This window comes from Mugil cephalus, chromosome 5 (assembly GCF_022458985.1).
Source record: "Mugil cephalus isolate CIBA_MC_2020 chromosome 5, CIBA_Mcephalus_1.1, whole genome shotgun sequence".
Classification (NCBI taxonomy): domain Eukaryota; kingdom Metazoa; phylum Chordata; class Actinopteri; order Mugiliformes; family Mugilidae; genus Mugil; species Mugil cephalus.
This window is the reverse complement of record NC_061774.1, coordinates 20157641-20178094: the sequence shown is the minus strand read 5'-3', so window position 1 is coordinate 20178094 and position 20454 is coordinate 20157641. Positions and strand designations below refer to the sequence as shown.

Below are 20454 nucleotides of genomic sequence, written 5' to 3'. Positions count from 1 at the left end.
ATCGCCCTGAAGTTAATTCAGCCTGCGAGTGCGCACACGTGAGTGCACGTGTCAGCGGCCGATCCTTGTCACTAATGACTGTGCGTTATTGTGTTGTTATCTGCTTCTTTTGTTCCCTGAGAAGAATGAAACAACACACATGCCCAGCTGCGAGCATGTGAGTCTCAACAGAAGACAACGAGAGACGAGTCAAACCAGTTTTCCTCCAGCGTAAAAAACACCAGTGCTCACGGTGACTTAATGAGGTTGTTGTGACTGTGAGGTAACACACAGCACACTGCTTTTTTTTTTAAACAGCCTTGAATGGTTCAGGCTTGTGTCTGTGACTCAGATTTAAAGGGGTTTACCGAGAGCCTGATGGCTGAGATCCTCAGTCACTGATCAACTAATCCTTACGAAATCTCGACTGGCCACTAAATGTGAAGCTCGGCTTCTTATCCGGTCAAGTCAGTCAGTCCTCTTGAAAACCCTCTAAGACTTTCTTTTTGTAATGTGTCGTATTTGTTGCATCTATTTTTAATTATTTTACCCTGTTAGATCTTTTTTTTGTGTGTCCCATTTTTATTTAGCATGCACGTTTATTATAAACCGTTTTGTTCTGAAAGGTATATATCTATATAAATAAGGTTTATTACTACATTAATGAACGTACTCTAATATAACAGTCCTATAATAAATCCTCCTTCCTTCGTGACCATTATAATGCTCAGTTTATGTTAAAACGCCATCAGAAAGGTGGTAATTCAACTGGATTTCTGTTATTTGGCCTGACCATCTGACTAAATTTGGGTTGCCAAAATAATAGATTTTGTGAGTCTGTAAGCTAACAAAATAAAAATGCTTATTTTCTTTCTTTAAAAATTACATTCATTTGAAGCTGTCAAAAACGCAGGAGGCTGAAATGTTGAAACGCGTAGTAATACAATATAAAAAAAAAAATGCTGAGTATCCTACAAACGCACTGGTCACGTAACCACAGTTAGTATAATTTACGTAGTGATAACGAACGATGACCACACGCTGTAGTTCCCCTTGCAGTCACACAGAAAGTCACTTCCCCCTTCGTGGTAAGTCGCCTCATCCGAATGTGATTGGTCGGTGGCGGCCGTGGTGTGAAACCAGGGCGGGGGGGGGGGGGAGTTTCCATGCAGGTGACTCAGGTGTGAGAGGTTAACCGGCGAGAGAACCCGCCTTCCTCCTCAGGGTCCGGACTTTGAGACGTGGAGCGGGTTCATTTGAGCGTCGCGCTGTTCAGATCTCACTGCTGACCTTGTTATATGTTCACTTTTCCCCTCCATTAAGATCTTATGTTTTTGTTTTAAACAACAACAGATGTATTGTCAAAGTGTCACCACCCTGATCACTGCGCTGTGGCTAATTTAACTCCCTGGGCAAAGCAATGAGCCCAAAGCACTACATCATTAATCATATTTGGGACAACTCTGTCAGTTTTAACCTGATATGACCCACCTCTGAGAGTCATATACAACTAAATAAAATAAAATTAAAGTTGGATTGAAGGTTGAGACAGGTAACCAGGGCCCAGAATTGAAATATCCTTAACAGTAACATCTTAATCTCAGTTTTAGAACTAATAATGAGCCAGTAAAAGCGTTTAGAGAAAAGCAACCGGATGTTTTGACAAAAAAAAAAAAAAATCTACAATTCCAGCTGCCTTTCTTTCGGATCACCATGACCTGGATGACTGAGAACCTTCACAGACACATTGAAAGGTTTGCTTCATCATAGTGAATCTCTCCTGTGGATTATTTTCCACGTGGTGGGTGTGGTTACCTAAAGCTCAATCATTGAATAGGAATGGAAAAACAAATAGAACCTTGTTTTTTAGTTTTTTTTGTGTGTTTGTTTTTTGTTTGTTTTGTGCCCGCTTCCAGCTTTCCACCAGGTGAGTGAGCGTCAGACGTGGTTGCTCACCTGTGACTAAGGCAGAGCTCACGCATGCCACGTCTAGACCCGAACGCACAGGAACTCGCTGAGAGCTTCACTGGAAGCCGGCAGACGTTTCTGCGAAAGCAGGTTTTTAAAGTTAAACTCGTTAGAAAGTAACTGGAAAACTTGCTGATGCAATTTTCTGGCAAGATCATCTGATGGCAGAAAGTTCTGATGTATGTTTTGCAGATTCCTACATTGTTAACACTATGAATGTGAATGACAATGCAATAGAGAACAATGGACACTGATCACAGTGTGAACAATAAAGTTTAAATTGTTATTTTCACCTGTGATAGCCCACATACAGCCCTTTTTGTATCGTGGAAAGTAAATACCTACTACATTTTGCTATAAAAGATATTTACAATATGAACATGAATTAGACGTACATGTCGAAACAAGCCTCTAGTCTGTAGGAACTGGGTCCTTCCCCTGAAACGATGTTGTGGTTATCACCTAATAACACTCGACACACCCACTGGACTGTGATGAATTTCTATTTAAGCAAACATATATACATGTCTCATTAGTCATAGGCTGGTATATTTCCTGTCAATATGTCCTTGTTGAGTTTTCAATCATACTTCCTTTTACTCCAGTAAAAGTTTAATTGCTGTTGTTGTTCACTTATACTTGTACATATTTTTTTTTTTTTTTACATTGATGGGTGTTTTCTTACTATAATTGCCTACTTATTCTTATTTATTCTTATCGCGTTGTTGTTCGCTGGTACACTTTGAGACCTTGGGATTAATATAGTAATTGTGATTCTGAATTTGACAATTAATACTTTTTGTAATATAGTCTGAGCACTATTTTATAGCCCTGTTTCCTGGAAGAGAAAAAAAAACAGGGAATTATGAAATACAAGGAAACGACAAATTACCTTGTAGGAAACACTCAGTTTAAAATGTTATTTTAGTAAAAGGTTACTAGGAACTAAATCACATTGTCAAATGGAGACACTTTTATTTTCACTTGTAGCTGATTATCAGAATTAATTCACAAATGTACACAGATGACATTGTTCTTTGTTCTGAACTCTAGGGATCAATAATTACCACAGATTTTCCTTTATAAAGACGCATTTCTTTCACTTAAAAACTTAAATGTTTAAATTATAGCATGATCCTAGTGTTTGTAGATGAATCTATAACACAGTCTATCAAAGATTTATTGGTAATTTAGGGTCGCCCACTCCACGTGTAATCACAAAACAAATTTAATTTAAAAAAAAAAAATGTTTTGTGAGTGTTTCTTATTATAAATATGCAAATACAGCTGTCAGCAGAGGTAGTGCGTTGAAATAGTTCCCTATACTATGGAACATGAGTACGTGTACACTGCCTGGACAAAAATAAATTCCTGTAATCAAAGCTAAAGGTGGTCCAACGAAATGTGTGAGAGTGTGTGTCGTGTTTTTTGGCCCGGGAGTGTATTTATTACTATATTTAAATGACACAGATTTATACTGACCCTTAATGACCGTTCTCAGTTCCTCTGCGTAATGATGCCTGGACCAGTTCAGGAACCCGGAACTTTCTCGATTAAACCGGTTAAGCCCCGCCCACATACAACGTCACTCAGCTGATGCAACCGCCGCCTTCTTTCTCCCCGGGTATAAAAGCTCCAGGCTGCGCTCGGACCGACGCTCTGCTCTCTGCTCATTAACACAATACATGGAGAAACTACGACCCGGACGCTTGGAGGAGACACCGGAGCTACACAAACAGGAATCAGGATGGTCTATACCCCGGCTCTACTCTTAGGACACGGAATGTCCGCCTTGTCGGAAGAGGACAGTGTTGTAGAAATGATCGGAAAGTACTTCTTCCAGCTCACGTCCCCGGGCGGAGGGACGAGCTCTGCCCGGCGGGGGAGCGTCGAGAGCTGCGACGAGAAAGAGAGCAACTCTCCTTGTGAGTATTTATATATATATTAAACAAACAAACAAACAAAAAAGTAAAATAAAGTTAATTTAAACTTTAAGAGAAGCCAAAAAAGTAGTAATTTAAACAGTTAGTGTAGTTTTTTCTTTCTTAACATCACCTATAGAGCCGTTAAAAAATCTTATCACATTTAAATATTAATGCGCCGTCGGGGACATTCGTTAAAATTAAAGGCTGACCTAGAACTATAGAACTTGGCGGAAGAATAATTAATGACAGGAGCTATTGGTGGATCTGATGGTGTCTGATGTAACTGACTCAGCTGTTGGATCAGCTGATGTAGCTCTGAGCTCTTCCCCTCTCAGCTGCTGATAGCAGCCCTTTTATTCTGATGACTCTTTAAACATTTAGGTTCAGCTTTGCAGAACTTTAGTTGGACAATAAAAGCACAATAATTTGGGAGTAAACTTTAATCTTGTGTCAGCATAAAGAAGACTTGGTGATGCTTATTATTTATTTATTTTTTTTATTATTTCTTTCCGCAGTTGCCAACTTGGATGCTTGTTTGGAGCACGAACAGCGACTCATCCGGCAGGATGTGACCCAGCAGATCGAGCGCTGTCTGACCGAGGCCAAGGCGTCCGTCCTCCACTGCAAGGTGCTGCTCCTGCCCCGACACATGACCGCCAGGGTCGGCCAGGACGTGGTGCACGCCGCTGCCGACGAGCCCTGTGGGCTGCGGGGCGCCTCCATCCAGCTCTACGTGCAGAGGAAAGACAGCCTGGAGCCCGTGGGGCGGATCCACCCGGACCCGACGGTCACTCCGACCTTCGAGCTGTCCGTGGTCTTCAAGGCCGACAAGGACGACGGCTGGCCGCCGCTCAAGCACATCTTCGATACCAACAAAGTGCTGAAGCTGAAACCAGAGTACCGGCTAGTGAAGAGGAAGCTCTACTCCTCAGCCAGTCCTGTTATACATGATTTCAACTAGAGTGGATGAAACTTAGGATGTCTTGGCAGATTATGTTGTGTTTTCCACTCCAATTTAGTGCCTTGTTGTTCATTTTATGTATGAATGTTTGAGCAAGAGCCCTGCTGCTTGTTTGACCACACTGTCTTTGCACATGATGAATGTTTAAGGTATAAACATGTTTGAGTCAGTCCAGGACTGAGCGGGTCTCACTCCAGTGTTGTGCTTATGTTATGTTATTTATAGAACTCTACAATAAAATTATTTTTTTGGTACGATATTTTTTCTTTGTTCTGGTTCCTTTCACAACATTTAATGTTGCACGTTCCGACTATATCTTGTTATTACAGGGCACTAAAAAAAAGCCCTCCACCAAATAAATCAACTCTGACCTCCCTCCTCTGTTTAGATCAAATCTTTATTTAACAAATTTACAACAGAAAACATGATACATGTATCTACCCACGCACAAAACTACATGACCCATCTCCGGTACAAAAAAAAAAGGGATCTTGTACCCCCACCTAACGCACATTACAAACACAATTCTTATGCTATTTACATAGCAAACACAGGCTACATCCTAAGTGACGAGTATGGTTGAGTCGAAACAGTTTGAGCCCATTAACCGGCACCGACTTTACATGTTTGCCATTTCGAAACGCGCATCGAGATCAGTCTCCAGCCTCGATTTATTTCCCTACAGCATACAAAGGGCCGTCATTTACGTGAGGTCAAGGTAACTCGTAAAAGTTATATTATCACTACACGGTACAGATGCTCCGGGGCAAGGACTGTTTTGGAAAAAAAGAAAAAAATATATATGTATTGCTGGTAGTCTGCTTCTGGGAGCTTTTCAAGGACAGATACACTGACACCTGAACACATACTGTCGTTAGTGTGATTGATTTTAAAGAGAAATTTTTATACCATATGATCTTCAGTTATTCATTTAAAGCCTCGCGCTTCGTCAGAGCATAATTAGGAATGTGACGTAGATGTAAATTTAAATGGGCTAAAACATGCGGTGGTGTCGGTCGTCCAGCCGGTTGGAGCCGGTTTTGAAGCAGTATGTCCCCGAACACACATAAAAAAGACATAAACCACAAGTTCGGAGAAATATTTCATTGTTTCATTCATGACAAAGGCGGAAATGATAATTTTAAAATATCAATGTCACATTACCTGTGAATGTTATGACACTTCAGCTGCGATCGAACTGATACGTGTCTTGGTTTCTGTATGATTTCAGCCCGACATGCAGTACTAGTAAGACTAGTTTTGAATTCATAGAGCTGCACGTCATCCTCTTTTTTTTTTTTTTTTTTATGAGGCCGTCTAGCGTCACTTTAGCATATATGGGCTGGATACACTGCAGACATAACTACTATAATTAACCCTATCCACAATTCAACACGATCAAATCTACCCCTCGTCATTCGAAGCCGGTTAAAACGTTCCTCTCTCTCTCCTCGGTCTCTGTTTGTAACGACGACCTAAACTGGCTCCACTGGTTTTTAATGAGACTTTTGGGGGTGAAATTATTGCGCTGGCTTGATTTGAGTGAAACCTCACGGCGCTGCACATTAACCAACGTTATGAATGAATGATAGGAGAGGAAACTGCAGCTCTCTCGGAGACGCACGCATTCACATGTAACTTCACCTGCGCCAAAGTACAGACGAAACAAGTGTGTAGTCACGCATACACACACAAACCAGGCGCACACACACACACAGACTGCACGGCCGCCCTCTCCACAAGACAACCAAAGTGACCGGTAAATAGTCAGCTCCACTTTTATTCCCAAAGTGTCTCTACGTCTCTCTAAGAGTCTCTGTGGTCTGAGTCTACTTCTTCATTTTGAGGTCGGCCTCCATGGCGCTACGCCGGCCCCTGGTGCCTCCATCCTGTGGCAGAGAGAGAGGGAGGTGAAGAGGAAGGAGACAGAAGAGATGAAGGGGAAGAAGGCGTTAACACGAGTGCGTCGGGAGGGGGGGGTCAAAGGTCAGTCGGACAGAGAGGCTGCAGGGAGGCCCTCTGACCTCCTCGTGTGATCGAGCTCCGCACAACAAAACACAGCACAGTCCGTCTCGGAAAGGATTCCTCCCCAAATGGAGAACAGAAATAATAAAATAAATAAAACTAATAATATGATGACCAAAATCAAAGGAAGAAAAAAGAAAGAAAGGAAGGAGAAAAAGAAATTATAACATGCAGAGACATGGACGAACGTACAGGAACCGAAAAAACACAGGAAAAACCGGCATGGGGGTCATTAACCGAAGGTCGACGGAGAAGCTGGAGGGATGAAAGGACACTGGAGCCTGTGTGTGTGTCTGTGTGTGTGTGCGTGTCTGTGTGTGGATGTTGTGTGAAAACGAAACTTAAAAGTTCATGAGGGTGATACAGAGACGGTGTGAATGACAGCGTGTGTGTGTTTGTGGTGTAAAAATGGAGAGCAGAGAGAGAGAGAAAGAGAGAAAGAAAGGTCACTAGCAGCGTTTCCATTTCCATTCCACTAGAAATGTGCAAAACTTAAATATCGCAACAAAAAAAGTGGTAATGGAAACGCCTGCAGTTAGAAAAAAAACCTCTCAGATGTATCACTGAAACACGTTTACACTCTCATGAGGTGGTTTTTCGGATGTTATTTCGCAATTCCCCATTACTAGAGATGACGCAGGGGGGGGGGGGTCATGTGACCAGTTCATTTGAACTTCGTCTTCCTCAAAATCTCACACTACAAGAATGTCAGAGAATATTTGGATGTATAGCAACATGTTATGAGAGTTACAGCTCATTTGAATAACACCTTCCAATGGAAACATGTACAATATCGAAATTGTACTTCAGAAATATCGCTTTTATTTTGCACAAAATCTGTAATTCCTGTTCTGTTACATGTCTATCAGCTATTTTTCTGATCCACTGGTGTCTGAAGGCTGGAAGTTATTTTTAAAACACTTCAATAAATGTAGATAATTTTACTTCCTCACAGATTCAGATCGTCTTTGTGGCTCACGACGTGCATAAACGGTGGCACTTTACTTTCCTCCAGACTCACGACTCTCACGAGTCACCTTAATCCAAATTAAATCATGCAGAGGAGAAAGAAATGTCTGGCTGACGCATTTGACTCGGGCTTAAAACAGATCATTTGAGCCAGTGAAACCCTGTCTGGGCCTAGCTCCATGTTTTGACTGGCAAATTTTTATTTATTTATCGTTATCTAAAAAAGAAAAGAAAAAAAAAAAAGTTGGCCAACTGCCACCAGGATATGTTTATCTTCTGGCCTGTCTGTTTTTTTTTTTTCCATTTACTTTATCACTTCTGTACTTGTCGTTATTTGAATCTAGTTTTATAGGCCAATGTTTTGGAACATTTCATTTCCACCACAGCTGACTAACTAGATTAGTGGTAAACCAAGATTAAACTTGAACCTTTTTGAGTTCCTCTCGCTGGTTAGAGACGACTGTGGCTCAGTTAAGCTAAAGATCGGTTTAAATTTATGCAGAAACCTAAGTCCTACCCTGTAAGTTGCGTTTTACTTTACTTATTATAGCTTTTGAAAACAGCGACACTCGATGCATCCTCACAGTTTTGGTCACCGCAGTGGGAAACCTGACATCATCAGCCCCAGATGTGTTCTGGCCCTGTCCGTTTCATTGAGGACACATCAGGAGGTCGTTTGTGTGCGACCCGGTTCAGCCCGCTATCCCAGAATGCATCACGTTACGTCCTCTCGTCGCCCAGAGTCTGTGCTTCACAGCCTCAAGTGCCAAGAATCAGAGTCCGAAGTTCGCTTTAATTATATTGATGAACTCCCGCTGTTAGGATTTCTGAGAAGTGAGGTTTGTAAACTGGACCAAAGAGAACATAACTGAGGTTTAATGGCTAAAAAGGTAACTGCATTGAACGAATCGTTTCTGCGCATTTGCTCTGAGATCATCACTGACCAATAGCAGTGGTTGATTTTAATAGTTCTTATGAAAAAGCTTGTCCAGAACCGCCTCGTCTCCTTCGATGCCACTAAAGAAGAAAAAGGAACTGAGAGAAAGGACAGAGGTCGGAGGTGCAGACAGATGTGTGATGAGTGTGCGTGTTTTGCGCTGAGAGAAGCGTGTGCGTAGCGTGACCTGGTTCAGGTGAGATCTGAGCGAGAACCTGAATACTTACAAAGAGAGAGAGAAGGAAAGCAGGAGAGGCCATTGGGACACTGTCCTGTAGGAGGACAAACATCGGAGTGAGAAGAGAAAGAAAACACACACACGTGCGTGAGAAAGCAAGTTTCATACGAGGCGCGTCCAACCGACGGGCGTCCACGTAACATCAGCACGGAAACTCACGTGGACGCACACAGATAAACACACACAGACACACACACACACACGAACGCCCAAATGCAGAAAGGAAATTAGTGACATAAAGAGACACGGAAAAAATACAACACAGGGGAACATTCAGAAGCAGTCGCACACACACACTCACTGGCAAACACTCAAGACAAACATCACAGCACAGCTTCCAACACGGACTTTAAGTTCATCAAATCAATTAGTGTTTTATATCAAATGGTCTTTTTTTTTCATTCTTATTAAATCTCAACAGGTTTGTCAGTCAGATTTAAACCCTGGTTGAGTTTGTGAATGTGAAATCAAACAACGAACGTATATTCTGTATTATGTATTAAGTATTATCTGCAAAATTCAACTGTATTCCTGACGGAGACTGAGCGTATTCCCGTGTATTTCTGCATTTCCTGATCCTTGAACATGCCACGAGTCGCCGGGATCCTCTTAAGTGTAATAATACACAGCTCCAAAATGAAAATAAATAAATAAATAATTAAATCATCACTGCGTACGTGCAGACAGACGGACATACAGACAGACGGAGGTAAACAAGCACGTGAGTCAGTGACAGGCAGGTGCAGACAGACAGGCAGCAGTTAGTGAGGAAGGTGCAGTCAGCATGCAGGACATTAATCAGCTGGAAAGTCAAGGATTATTCCACTGGAGCGTGTTACAGCGAGCAGAACAGAGAGTGGATCTAGTCAGACCGACGGGGACCAGATTTCTAAAGAGACCCATGTAAACAGTATAGACACGTCAGACTTGCATGATGCTCCTGAAGGCAGGTATATATATATATAAATATAACACATAAAAGTCATATTAAACTGTCAAGAGAGTGGCTCATTTGTAACTGTGTTATGAGTGCATCACTTATCACCAGCGCAAATTACTCTGGGGGGACAGTACGCTGCACCCCGACATTAATGGAGCAGGATTCAGGTGTTGTTGAGTGTGACTGAGCGTGACACATGGACGCATGTGGCTTCAGCTGATGTTGTGTCGAGTAAAATGTAAAAAGATTACATGACATTTTGTACCTTTTAACTAAATATACACTCATCTGCCACTTTATTAGGTACACCTGTTAAGATAACGGCTAATCAGCCAATCACATGGCTGCAATTCAATGCATTTATTCATGTAGAGGTGATCAAGACAACTTGCTGAAGTTCAAACCGAGCATCAGAAATGGGGAAGAAAGGGGATTTAAGTGACTTTGAACGTGATGTGGTTGTTGGTGCCGGACGGGCTGGTCTGAGTATTTCACAAACTGCTGATCTACTGGGATCCAATATCAATATCAAATATCCAGTGAGCAGCAGCTGTGTGGATGAAAATGCCTTGTTGATGTGAAAGGTCAGAGGAGAATTCATATGTGTACATAGGGCTGGATGGTATTACGGTATTTTTTTCAATTTGATATGAATCTATAATATACTGGCAGTTGTTTTTTTGTTTGTTTGTTTTTTTAGGGTGACCAGACGTCCCCGATTACTGGTGTTAGTCCCCGTTTCAGATGACCTGTCCTCCAGCTAAAGCTGTCCCCGAAAATGTCCACAATTGTATCTTTTTGTGAACGGGAAAAAAATGCTGCGTGCAGACTACAATTATTACAGTAGCCGGTCGTGCTGCTATTGACATCACAGACATAGCAGTTTCAGTGTGTTTACATACGAATAAATATGTCAAAATAAATCAACCCGTAATTGTCCCTGTTTCTTAATTTCATCTCGGTAACGTTTATTTATTTATTTTATCTCCGAGCTGTAAACGTCCCTGGATTTCCACATCAGCAGGCAGCGCTAACACGGGGCCATGCAAACCTGTTTTACTATTAGTGTGGGATTATTTTACAATATTTACTCATCATCACAGTAAAATAGTCCATCCTTAGTCAGTCTACTGTATTAATTCATCTCTCAACCAGTAGAAAATGTTGTGAACACGTGATTATGCATGAAAAAAATAACACCGTGATACCGTCAGAATTTTTTGAAAATTGCGTGATATACAGTTTTGTTCATACCGACCAGCCCCATGTGTAGAATGAATGACCTGAACATCAGTACATCAGGACTCTGAGCTCAAGAGCATTTTGTATTAATTGGTAAATCTATGAGAACTACGTCAAGAACACATCCATTCATGACACATCTAAAAATGTGTCTCCACTCACAAACAATAACCCACATTTCCAAGACATTTTATGACACAAACTCTGAAAAGGGAAAGTAAATTGTCACTGTAAGATAGCATCTGTTTTGACATGCAATCGTCATTTCTCTGAGAACGTGCGCTTCCTGTAGATAATATGAATTCGGTAAAGCTACACAGACGTAATGAGTTATTCTGATTGGACGTTGGAGCAAAGTTGAACAAAGTTTGTCGTGAAAGCTGAGAACTGTGTTTAAGAACAGTTGTAATTCCTACAACTTCCTCCAATATGGAAGAAAAGATCCTGAAATTAAAGCCGAGTGTCTAGACAGAATATAGATAGATAATATAGTAGACTTTTTTTGGTAAACAATAAAATATTAAGCCAGTGCCCCAACTTAACAGAAGCCACTAAAACTCAAGCGTTTAATTTTAAAACATCAATAGGGAAATGTTGGTACTCATTAAACATTCCCCCCCACCGCGCTGCCCAACCCACCTTCTCAGCCGGCTCTCCTGGCTTACGGTTTCCCTCCCTGCCGCGGAGGCTCTTGGCGGAGATGGCGCTCTCTGAGGTCTGCATGATGAGCTGTGTGGCCAGGAACTGCTGGACGTGCTCCAGGACGTCGCGCTGCATCTCCAGCGCCATGTGGTACACGTCGTGGTCCGACGAGTTGTACATGACGGCGTTCTGAAACATCAGCATGATGTCGCGCTGGAACTCGGCGGTGGTGCGGATCACGCCGGACTCGATGTTCTTCTTTATCGCCGACAGGTCCATGGGTCTGGAGCAGGACGGCAGAGTGAGATGTTTATGTCTATAACGCTACAATACACTTATACATTTTACAATTTTAAAGGGACAACTTTGTTGTTATTAATGCAATTAATACTTATACAGATTCACCACCATATCAAGGTTCTGCAGTGGTTATCAAACCTAAATAACACAAACATGCACTAATCGTCCAAAAATGTATATTTCTCAACTCAGTTCTCGTCTGCATTTCATTATGAAATGAGTAGAAAGAAAACCTCCTAATAGGATAGTCCTCCAACCAATCAGAGTCATTTGGTTGTAAATAAATTGTGCAACTTATCTCGATGTTACTCAACTTTCCCTCAAGAATATTTTGCGTTTGGGTGAAGTCTGACTGGTTCGTTTCTCACTGTGCATGTCAGTGCGTCTTTGTGTGCGTGTGCATGGTCTGACCTGTGTACAATGCTGTGGTAACCGGGGGCGATGTCATCCGACACAGGCTGCAGGAAGACGCTGGCGTACCTGGGAGACACAACACATCAGCACATTTAACAAACGAATCCGACTTTGTCCCCCTGCAGGTTAATTTAGTTCGATCAACTCATTTAAACGGTTCATTCACAAATCTTTTTGGCCATTACTGGAACATGCAGGGGTTTAATTAGCTGATTATATTTCGTTAATGAGCTATTATCATAAAACACTGCAGAACGAATGGATGTAACAGTTATTTTTGGTTTGACAATCAGCCACCTGCCATTCAACGAAATAAGCTCAAATGCGTGATGTTTTCTAACTGAGATCAGTTGTGAGGTGTTAATTAAATATTTTTGGCCAATAAAGACTAGGAACGTGAGGAGTGAGGTGTGTCAGGAAGTACCTGTGATTGGCTGCAGCTCTCCACACCAACATGATGGCTTTCTTCCAGATCTTCTGTGCCTGCACTGCCTCCTGGTCCTCACCACATGTAGAGCTGAAGGAGGGGGAGGAAGAGCAGGAAAGAAGAGAGGATTGTCAACAGTGAGAGCGAAGGGGAATCAAAAGAGAAGAGGCGGAGTACAGACAAAAGTCCTCTTTACAATCTATGGCCAAAGAGGATCAGAGCCTGAATCCAATTCAAAGGTCACGACAAATTCCAGCTAAGCTTTATCCAGTTATAACAGTTCTACTAAAATGTCTGAGTGCAGTGAAGGATTGCGATTATTTGCGGACACTGTTCTGATTTACTGACACTACTGATTATACAATTCAAATACACATTGTTACGTTACTGTGTCACCTGGACACCTACAGCTGGGAGGACGAGGCCGGGCTGCTGGCCAGTGAATCAGCGGTGTAGCGTTGGGAAGCCGGGCCGTAGCCATCTTCACTCTCGCTGGCCGCTCGCTCCACCTCCGACAGATAAGGACCCTCCCCTTCCCCGCACTCCTCCTTTATCTCCATCCCTTCTTCAGGGTCTCCCTCACTCCCTGCCTCCTCCTCTTTCACCTCCTGGATTCAACCACACACAAAGAGTGAAATTATGGTGATGCTGTATATTTATATATAGATTTTTTTTTATTTAAAAATGTTGCAGATGTCAATGTAAGCAGTTTTACTTTACCTTGGACTCTTTCCCAGACACAGAACTATCCTCTGAGTCTGTTGGACAAAAATGGGAAGCAAATTAGAAAACATATATTTGCGATCGCTAGCTCTCTGTGAAGAAATGTGTCTGCCATCCACCTAAACAAGGTGGGTTGGGTTCAGGCTGGCTCCACTCCTCTCCTTCACTCTTCACTGTAGCTTCAGTAGCCTCCTTCGCTGCCGTCCCCTCTTCTGTGACCTCACTTCCCGTGGCGCCGTCGTCAGAGGCGACGGAAGATGTGACGTCGCTTCCCGTCACCTCGGGTCCTTCGCAGTTTCCCTTCAGCTGTTCTTCTCTTTTAGCGTCTGCTTGGCTTTGCGTCTCCAGGCCGGCGGAGGACGGGGCCGACATCGTGGCCGCGTCCTCGGGTTCCTGCGGGGGATCCGGGTCTTGGACTGCAGGCGTGGGGTCTGACGCCTTCAGTTCTTGGGTCTCCCAGGGCGTGGGGAGGGTGTGACCTTCTGACACGGCTTCTTCACAGAGGGAGAGAGCTGCTTCCACTGCGGCTGCATCCAAAGCCTCCGCAGAGTCATCGACCTGAGCACACGGGAGAAAAGGGAGATAAATCATTATTTGATGTAAACTGGAGCACACACAAAACAGCATGCAAAAACATTGTGTATATTGGTGTTTTTTTTGTTATAGTATATATGGTGCCTGTACATTGCTGCTGCAACTGAGAAATTTTGAGAAAGTTTGAGATGAATAAAGCAAGCATGCAACATTACGAACACATTCCTAATATTGTGTAGGTCTCCTTTGTGCCTTCAAAACAGTTGCGTCTCATCAGAGAATGTACATGAGGTTTTCTGAGTGTGTCTGTCTGTGTTGTCTGGTAAAAAAAAATGTTGTTTGTGGGGCTTTTGGGTTGAGGGGAGGGGCCTCTGTGCATCCGGTGTTTTTTTTTAATTGTTCCTAAATTGTTTTTTGTGTGTGTGCCTCATATAAGTGTTGCTGTAATAAAAAAAAAGGGAGTTTCTTTCCTTGAAATAAAATACCTTTTCCTCTATGATGGCAATAATGTCTCCCACTGTCTCCAGGTCCAGTTCGTCCCCCATGTAAGACACGGCCACGAGGTCTTCTTCCACTAACCCCGTCTCCTCACCCAGCTCAGCCTTCACTGCGGCTTCTGCTTCAACTTCTGCAAACGCGCACACACACACACACACACACACACACACACACGTTGATAAGAACACAAGAAAAACCTCACTGTACGCAGAGTGACCATCCTCACTAAAATACAACACAGGTTGTATTTATATAGACAATATTTCTTTAATCGTTCTGATAAGCGATTTCAACTGAACCGTTTATGGAGACATTAAATAAAATTATATATATATATATATATATATATATATATATATATATACACATATACATATACATATATATATATATACATATATGTGTGTTTAGACGCAGAAATCCAACCACAATAGAACATTGTTGACATGCAATGAGTCAAATCTGCTGGAAACAGAAAAAAAAGGTTTCTTCATATTTCAGACTTTGTACTTGTCCGGTGATTTTATTCTCTCTCAGAACTATATCAAGTTACCCAATGTTTACTCCACGTTAGTGCTGCACGATTCAGGAAAAGATGTCAATCACGATTTTTCTGCTTAGAATTGAGATCTCTTTGATTCTTTGGCACAATTTTTTTTTTTACAAAATGTTAATTGCACTGATGAACTTTAACAAAGCAAAAAAACAAAAAAACATTCAAATGGTCATTCAAGTTGCCTTGTGGTGCTGCATCGAGGGAAGAACACACTTTGCAATGCACCTCAGACTGTGTAGCATCGTATCTACCTGTAATGACCTCGTGACCAGGCGGTAGGGCGGTAGCTGCTGTGGCCGTCTGTACTCCATTGGTTAGACTTCCAGCAGAATCTCCCTCTGCAACCTGACAAAACAAAACGTACAACAAGGGCTTTCAACCAGGATCACACAAGAAACAAAAACGGAAAATAATAAATTAGAATATAATAATAAAACTCTTCTGTTGCCTTTGGATCATTTTGCTTTTAGAAGAGTGAACAAGCTGAGAGTGAATCTTAATATTAGAACATGTGGCTAAATCCAAGTGATCGCAAACCTTTGAAAACAATGCAGGTGCTTTATATTATTTTAAATCAGGACTGCACTTACTATAAAATAATAATATTAAAATGTCTAAAATTACAATTTGGATGATTAGTTTTGTTGTTGTTTAATTCCCCTTTGTGTAAAAAATAACACATCTTGTATAAAAATGTTTACAAATGACTTTAGCCTCATATTTCCTACTCAATTATAACATTTTTACTTACTTACATAGGCTAACAATTAGGAACAATATTGTAAATCAGTTATAATTACATTTAATTGTGTGAATCTAATCTTACCGACCAAAAGGCAGATGGCCGTCAACAATATTATTACTTATAAATTGCATCCCCCTTTTTAAATTTATGATGTTGTGATCCAAGCTGAAGTGGCTCTCTCACCAGACGTGGGCTGGCTGAGATGAGGTTTCCTTTTTTCAGCAGCTCTGATAGAAGAGGTGAGGGCGGCGGTGTGGCTTTCTGGGCCAGGAGCCTTTTCTGTGGCGAGTCATCTACGAGTGCAGCCAGTCCCCCGTCTTTGGGCCCAGGTCCCGGAGGATCGGCTGCCGGTAGAAAAACCCCAACCCCCTGGGTCTGGAAGAGGCAGCGGAGAATGAGTTTATCTATTTCCACGCAATGAGGAAAAGATCCTGATGTTATATCCCGATGAAGTATATGTACAAGTTCAATATATCCATCCTGAAAAACTTCAGTAACTATAACATCAAATTACTTTCATAACAAGAATGTGATTGTTTTAGATATAATTTGCCGTATTCTTCTATAAATAATCAAAGCTAAGGGAGTATACATGTACTTACAACTGAGTGGGTGGTGGTGTCATCAGAGGCAACACCTCCCGTATCCATGGGTGGTGTAGGGACCGAAGATTCGGCCTGAGAGTCCATGGTCGGGGAGCTGGCACCCACGGGAGAACGTACAGTTACACTGGGAAGACGTTTCGGTGTGTTTTTTACAGCCTGGCGAGCTGGGAATAAAAAAAAGAGACAGTCAGAGTGAGTGAAAGGGAGAACAAAACTATTTTATGAACTTTGCTCGAGGAATTAAACAAAGATACATTTCATCTATTCCAGTCTAAGAAAATCAGAGAATATTTCAAGAGGGCAAATAAGTTCTAGTTGTTTTATTTTCAATGTGAACACCTACATTTTAATATACTGAACGTTGTAAATGATACTGCAATTACTAGGAAATCTGTCTGTATATTTGCTACTTGGGACAGATATCAACTTGGAGAAACAAATAATTTAATATTTGCAAGTTTAAAATCTCATGAAGGTCATGAACAACAAAACTAAAGAACCTATAACGGAGATAAGTATGACGTTCACAATAAATACCCACACGATTCGAGATATTTAAGAAATGTTATGTTTTAACACAAGGCCTTCAAAGAGTGACACTTAGGTTACCTTGATACGCTGCTTCTGTGGCTTTCCTCTTCTGTTCTGCTTCGTCCTCATCCTGCTTCTTCTTTCTGGAGACACGAAAACACACAAGAAATGAGGAATGGCAGCGGAGGTAAAGGATAGCGGTAAGACTGTTAATGTATAGCAACAAAACGGGAAACCTTCGCGTCTAAATCAGTAAGAGTTGTCATGACAAGGTGATACATGAAAAGATATTGTAGTGTCTCATGTACATTCTCTTACAGAAAATACAGAAGAGTGTAAAGATCATTTTAAAGCTGACAAGGAGAAAATTGGTGGTTTGCCTGTGACTTGATTACGGGGTCATGTGAATCAGGAGGCCACCAGAATTTTTTTTATCATTCATCCTCTAGGTACATACATGTGTGTGACAACTCTGAACCCAAGTTCTGAACAGACAGTCATTATAAAATCCTTACAGTGTGATCTCTGCCCACAGCTCCTTCAGCTGAGAGTCCATGTGACCCGTCTGGATCAGGTCAACCTCCTTCTTCAGCTTCCTGTCAGCGCAAAAACAAAAAAAGAAAAAAGGAGAGGTTAAAGCTCATATATCACAGCCCGCAAAGGTCTTACTTTTGAGCGTTTACGCACCTGTACTGCTCTTGTGTGTCTCGCAGTAGTTTTTTCAGCTCCTCTATCCTCTCTGTGGTCAACCTACGAACGATGACATCTTCAATGGTTTCAACCACTTCGCCCTTCTCACCGCGCTTACGCCTGGAGCAAGAGGGGACAAACACTTTGTTTAAGTCAGTTCTTATTTGAGCCACGGTTAAAATGTGAAAGCAACTACTTTATTATCTATGGATGTTTGTATACTGACTTTGGTGCTTCTGTGGCTTCCAGCAGTTCAGAATATTGTGAGGCACAGTGCTGAGAAACAGAGAGAACAAATGTCATCGTCAGGTGGACAGAGATGGGCTCAGACTAACAACATCCTACAGTTTGAAGCTCTCTCTCACCTTTTGTGAGAACCAGTCAGGCGGACGACCAGACTCTGAGAAAGGCTTGATGGCTCTACTTACTGACACCCTGGAAGTCAACAACAGAATACGTTAAAACTCAAAAACCTCAACATCATATTATTAAAATGGACATTTTTCTGAGCTATCTATTTTGTCTCCTGTGGATGTATACGTGCAACACAATGGTAATTGAGGTTTCAAACTGCAATAGGGAACTTGGTCAAGTTCCTGAATGGTTCAGCATGATGGAAATGTGGTTTCACATAGTCTTAAGCTTCCTGCCCGTCATGAGGAGTAATTAAACACTAAGAGACTCCTCAGCATGAAACACACACACACTGATGTGCCCCCAACATTGCAAATGCTTGACTAAAATGGAAGAGACTCATATTGTACTGATGCTTGCGAATGGGAAAACACTTTTGTTTTTACCAGTTTTGGTCTCCACTCCTCATAACAGAGGAGGCCAGGCACAGTTTCTCCCTGACTGACCAGGGCTCAGTAGGACCCACATTCAGTATCTTGTGTTCTGTGGAGAAAGAAAAGAGTATAAAAATAAACAGACAATTAATACTCATATATTATCAGATTTGATGGATTATTCTGCAAACCCCTCCAAATGCTCAAACGGGTTAAAGCTTCCTTAAAACAATAACAAAAACAAGAAAAAACAAGACAAAATCACGCTAAACAGTGACCACAGTCAGAGCTGATGCGCCGGTAGTTTTTTGTCTGTAAAATGTATTTTCATCTGGTTCGTTTTACAATATTTTTGTGTTTCCGTAGCAATTTGTTATGGTTCATCTATGTTACGTCTGTGGCGGTACTTTCCTATACAACCGACAGAGATTTTAAAGTCCGTGGTGTATTAATGGCTGAATTTGCACATAAAAAAAAATACTAACAATTAAATTAACAACAACGACACAAGTTCGCAAGAAAACAGCGCTCCTTTGTTTATTAAAGTTAACCAGCTACAGTTACCGACATTGTTGATATTAGCTTGTGCCGCGTTTAGTGGAGGTTTCCAAAATTACTTTATCATTTGACTTCTTGTTTTTACTGGGGCATGAATATAACCTAAAGATACGCAGAACTACTCAAACAGTTGTGCCTCATAACTTTGCAAACGCCAACATTTTATTGAAATAATAGCGTTAGCTTAGCATTGTTGATTAGGGGGGACACATTCATGAGACACACAAAGCTGAACACACTGAGTAACCTTTTATCAAAAAACGAGGCTGCTGGGTTCGGTCAAACTGAATTCATTATAATGGTCAGAGTTTGTTTATTGGTGTGAATTTCTTAATAAAACAAAAACAAGAAGAGTATCGAAAAAGACTTTAAAAATATTACTTACTGCCGATACCGCTCGCCATTGCTTTTGCGACAGGGCCGTAAGCGCAACTTCCGCCGGACAGATTTCAGTGGTGCACACAAGTCAGTGAACTGTGATTCGGTGAAAACAACGAAAATAAAATTAAATAAAATAAAATAACAACTGAAAATACACCATGTGTACAAAGGTATGCATGTGTCCGTAAAACTAATAGGTTAGGAGTTCAATATACGGTATTTAATGTGGTTCCTCTGCTACTACTATCTTCTATAAATATTTTTTATACAGCATTATATATTTGCCTTATATATTTTATATTTGCATATTATTTGCATAACTTAAACATATCTTCATATCCCTATTTATTGCATAGAAAGAGAAAGAAGAATAATAATGTCATAGATAGATTACATCTATTGAAATATATATATATATATATATATACTACATTCTACCTTACTATGCATTTATATTTTAGCCTTTTGCTACTACATACCGGAATTTCCCACTGGATAAATAAAGTATCTATGTTGTAATAGTGTCTACATATTAAATAGGAGTAAATGCATTTCACCTGGTGCCAGGAGGAGACACTTGTTGTGTATCTCCATACAGAAATGATGAAAGACGTAATTGTAAATCAATGTGCGTGTGTGCAGGGCTGTAGTTTGTCAATTCCCCAACACAACCATGTCCCATTAAACTTTAGGTTTTTTACTAGATACACATGCACGTGTGAAGGAATACTAGCATTTGTTATTTATTGTTGTTCCTTTCATATTTACCTAAACTAATAGGTAAATTAGTTAAAACTAATATCAGAATATACAATATTAACGTCTCCTCATGTCTTTTAACCTATTATCCTCAAATATTACTGACACATTTTATTCTT

At 41.2% G+C, this 20454-nt stretch overlaps 2 protein-coding genes across 3 annotated transcripts; one reads left to right on the top strand and one right to left on the bottom strand.

Moving 5' to 3' along the window:
• The first annotated feature begins 3593 nt into the window (after positions 1–3593).
• Positions 3594–5092, top strand: si:ch211-39i2.2 (DNA damage-inducible transcript 4-like protein-like). The gene is made up of 2 exons (XM_047585296.1): positions 3594–3872; positions 4388–5092. The coding sequence occupies exons 1-2, from the start codon at positions 3695–3697 to the stop codon at positions 4831–4833; spliced, it is 624 nt and encodes a 207-aa protein (XP_047441252.1). The 5' UTR covers positions 3594–3694; the 3' UTR covers positions 4834–5092.
• A 119-nt stretch (positions 5093–5211) lies between these two features.
• Positions 5212–19669, bottom strand: brd8b (bromodomain containing 8b). 2 transcript variants are annotated; one of them, XM_047585290.1, is made up of 19 exons: positions 19581–19669; positions 18650–18746; positions 18215–18284; positions 18076–18125; positions 17847–17969; positions 17675–17755; positions 17238–17302; positions 16626–16792; positions 16207–16398; positions 15530–15623; positions 14710–14852; positions 13810–14248; positions 13688–13725; positions 13376–13575; positions 12965–13057; positions 12538–12606; positions 11824–12109; positions 8992–9036; positions 5212–6722 (listed from the first exon to the last, which is right to left on the bottom strand). In XM_047585290.1, the coding sequence occupies exons 1-19, from the start codon at positions 19597–19599 to the stop codon at positions 6663–6665; spliced, it is 2331 nt and encodes a 776-aa protein (XP_047441246.1). In that variant the 5' UTR covers positions 19600–19669; the 3' UTR covers positions 5212–6662. The 2 variants fall into 2 exon arrangements, with proteins under 2 accessions (XP_047441246.1, XP_047441247.1); XM_047585291.1 differs by lacking the exon at positions 8992–9036.
• Positions 19670–20454: the final 785 nt, after the last annotated feature.

What these genes read in the sequence shown, in the direction of transcription:
- si:ch211-39i2.2 (XM_047585296.1), top strand. Translation starts at nt 3,695, where the DNA reads ATGGTCTATACCCCGGCTCTACTCTTAGGACACGGAATGTCCGCCTTG. An exon ending in GAAAGAGAGCAACTCTCCTT is followed by an intron (nt 3,873 to 4,387) that starts GTGAGTATTTAT and finishes TTCTTTCCGCAG; the next exon opens with TTGCCAACTTGGATGCTTGT.
- brd8b (XM_047585290.1), bottom strand. An exon ending in CTGTGGGCAGAGATCACACT is followed by an intron (nt 17,303 to 17,674) that starts GTAAGGATTTTA and finishes TCGTGTCTCCAG; the next exon opens with AAAGAAGAAGCAGGATGAGG. An exon ending in CAGGAGAGCCGGCTGAGAAG is followed by an intron (nt 9,037 to 11,823) that starts GTGGGTTGGGCA and finishes GTCCTCCTACAG; the next exon opens with GACAGTGTCCCAATGGCCTC.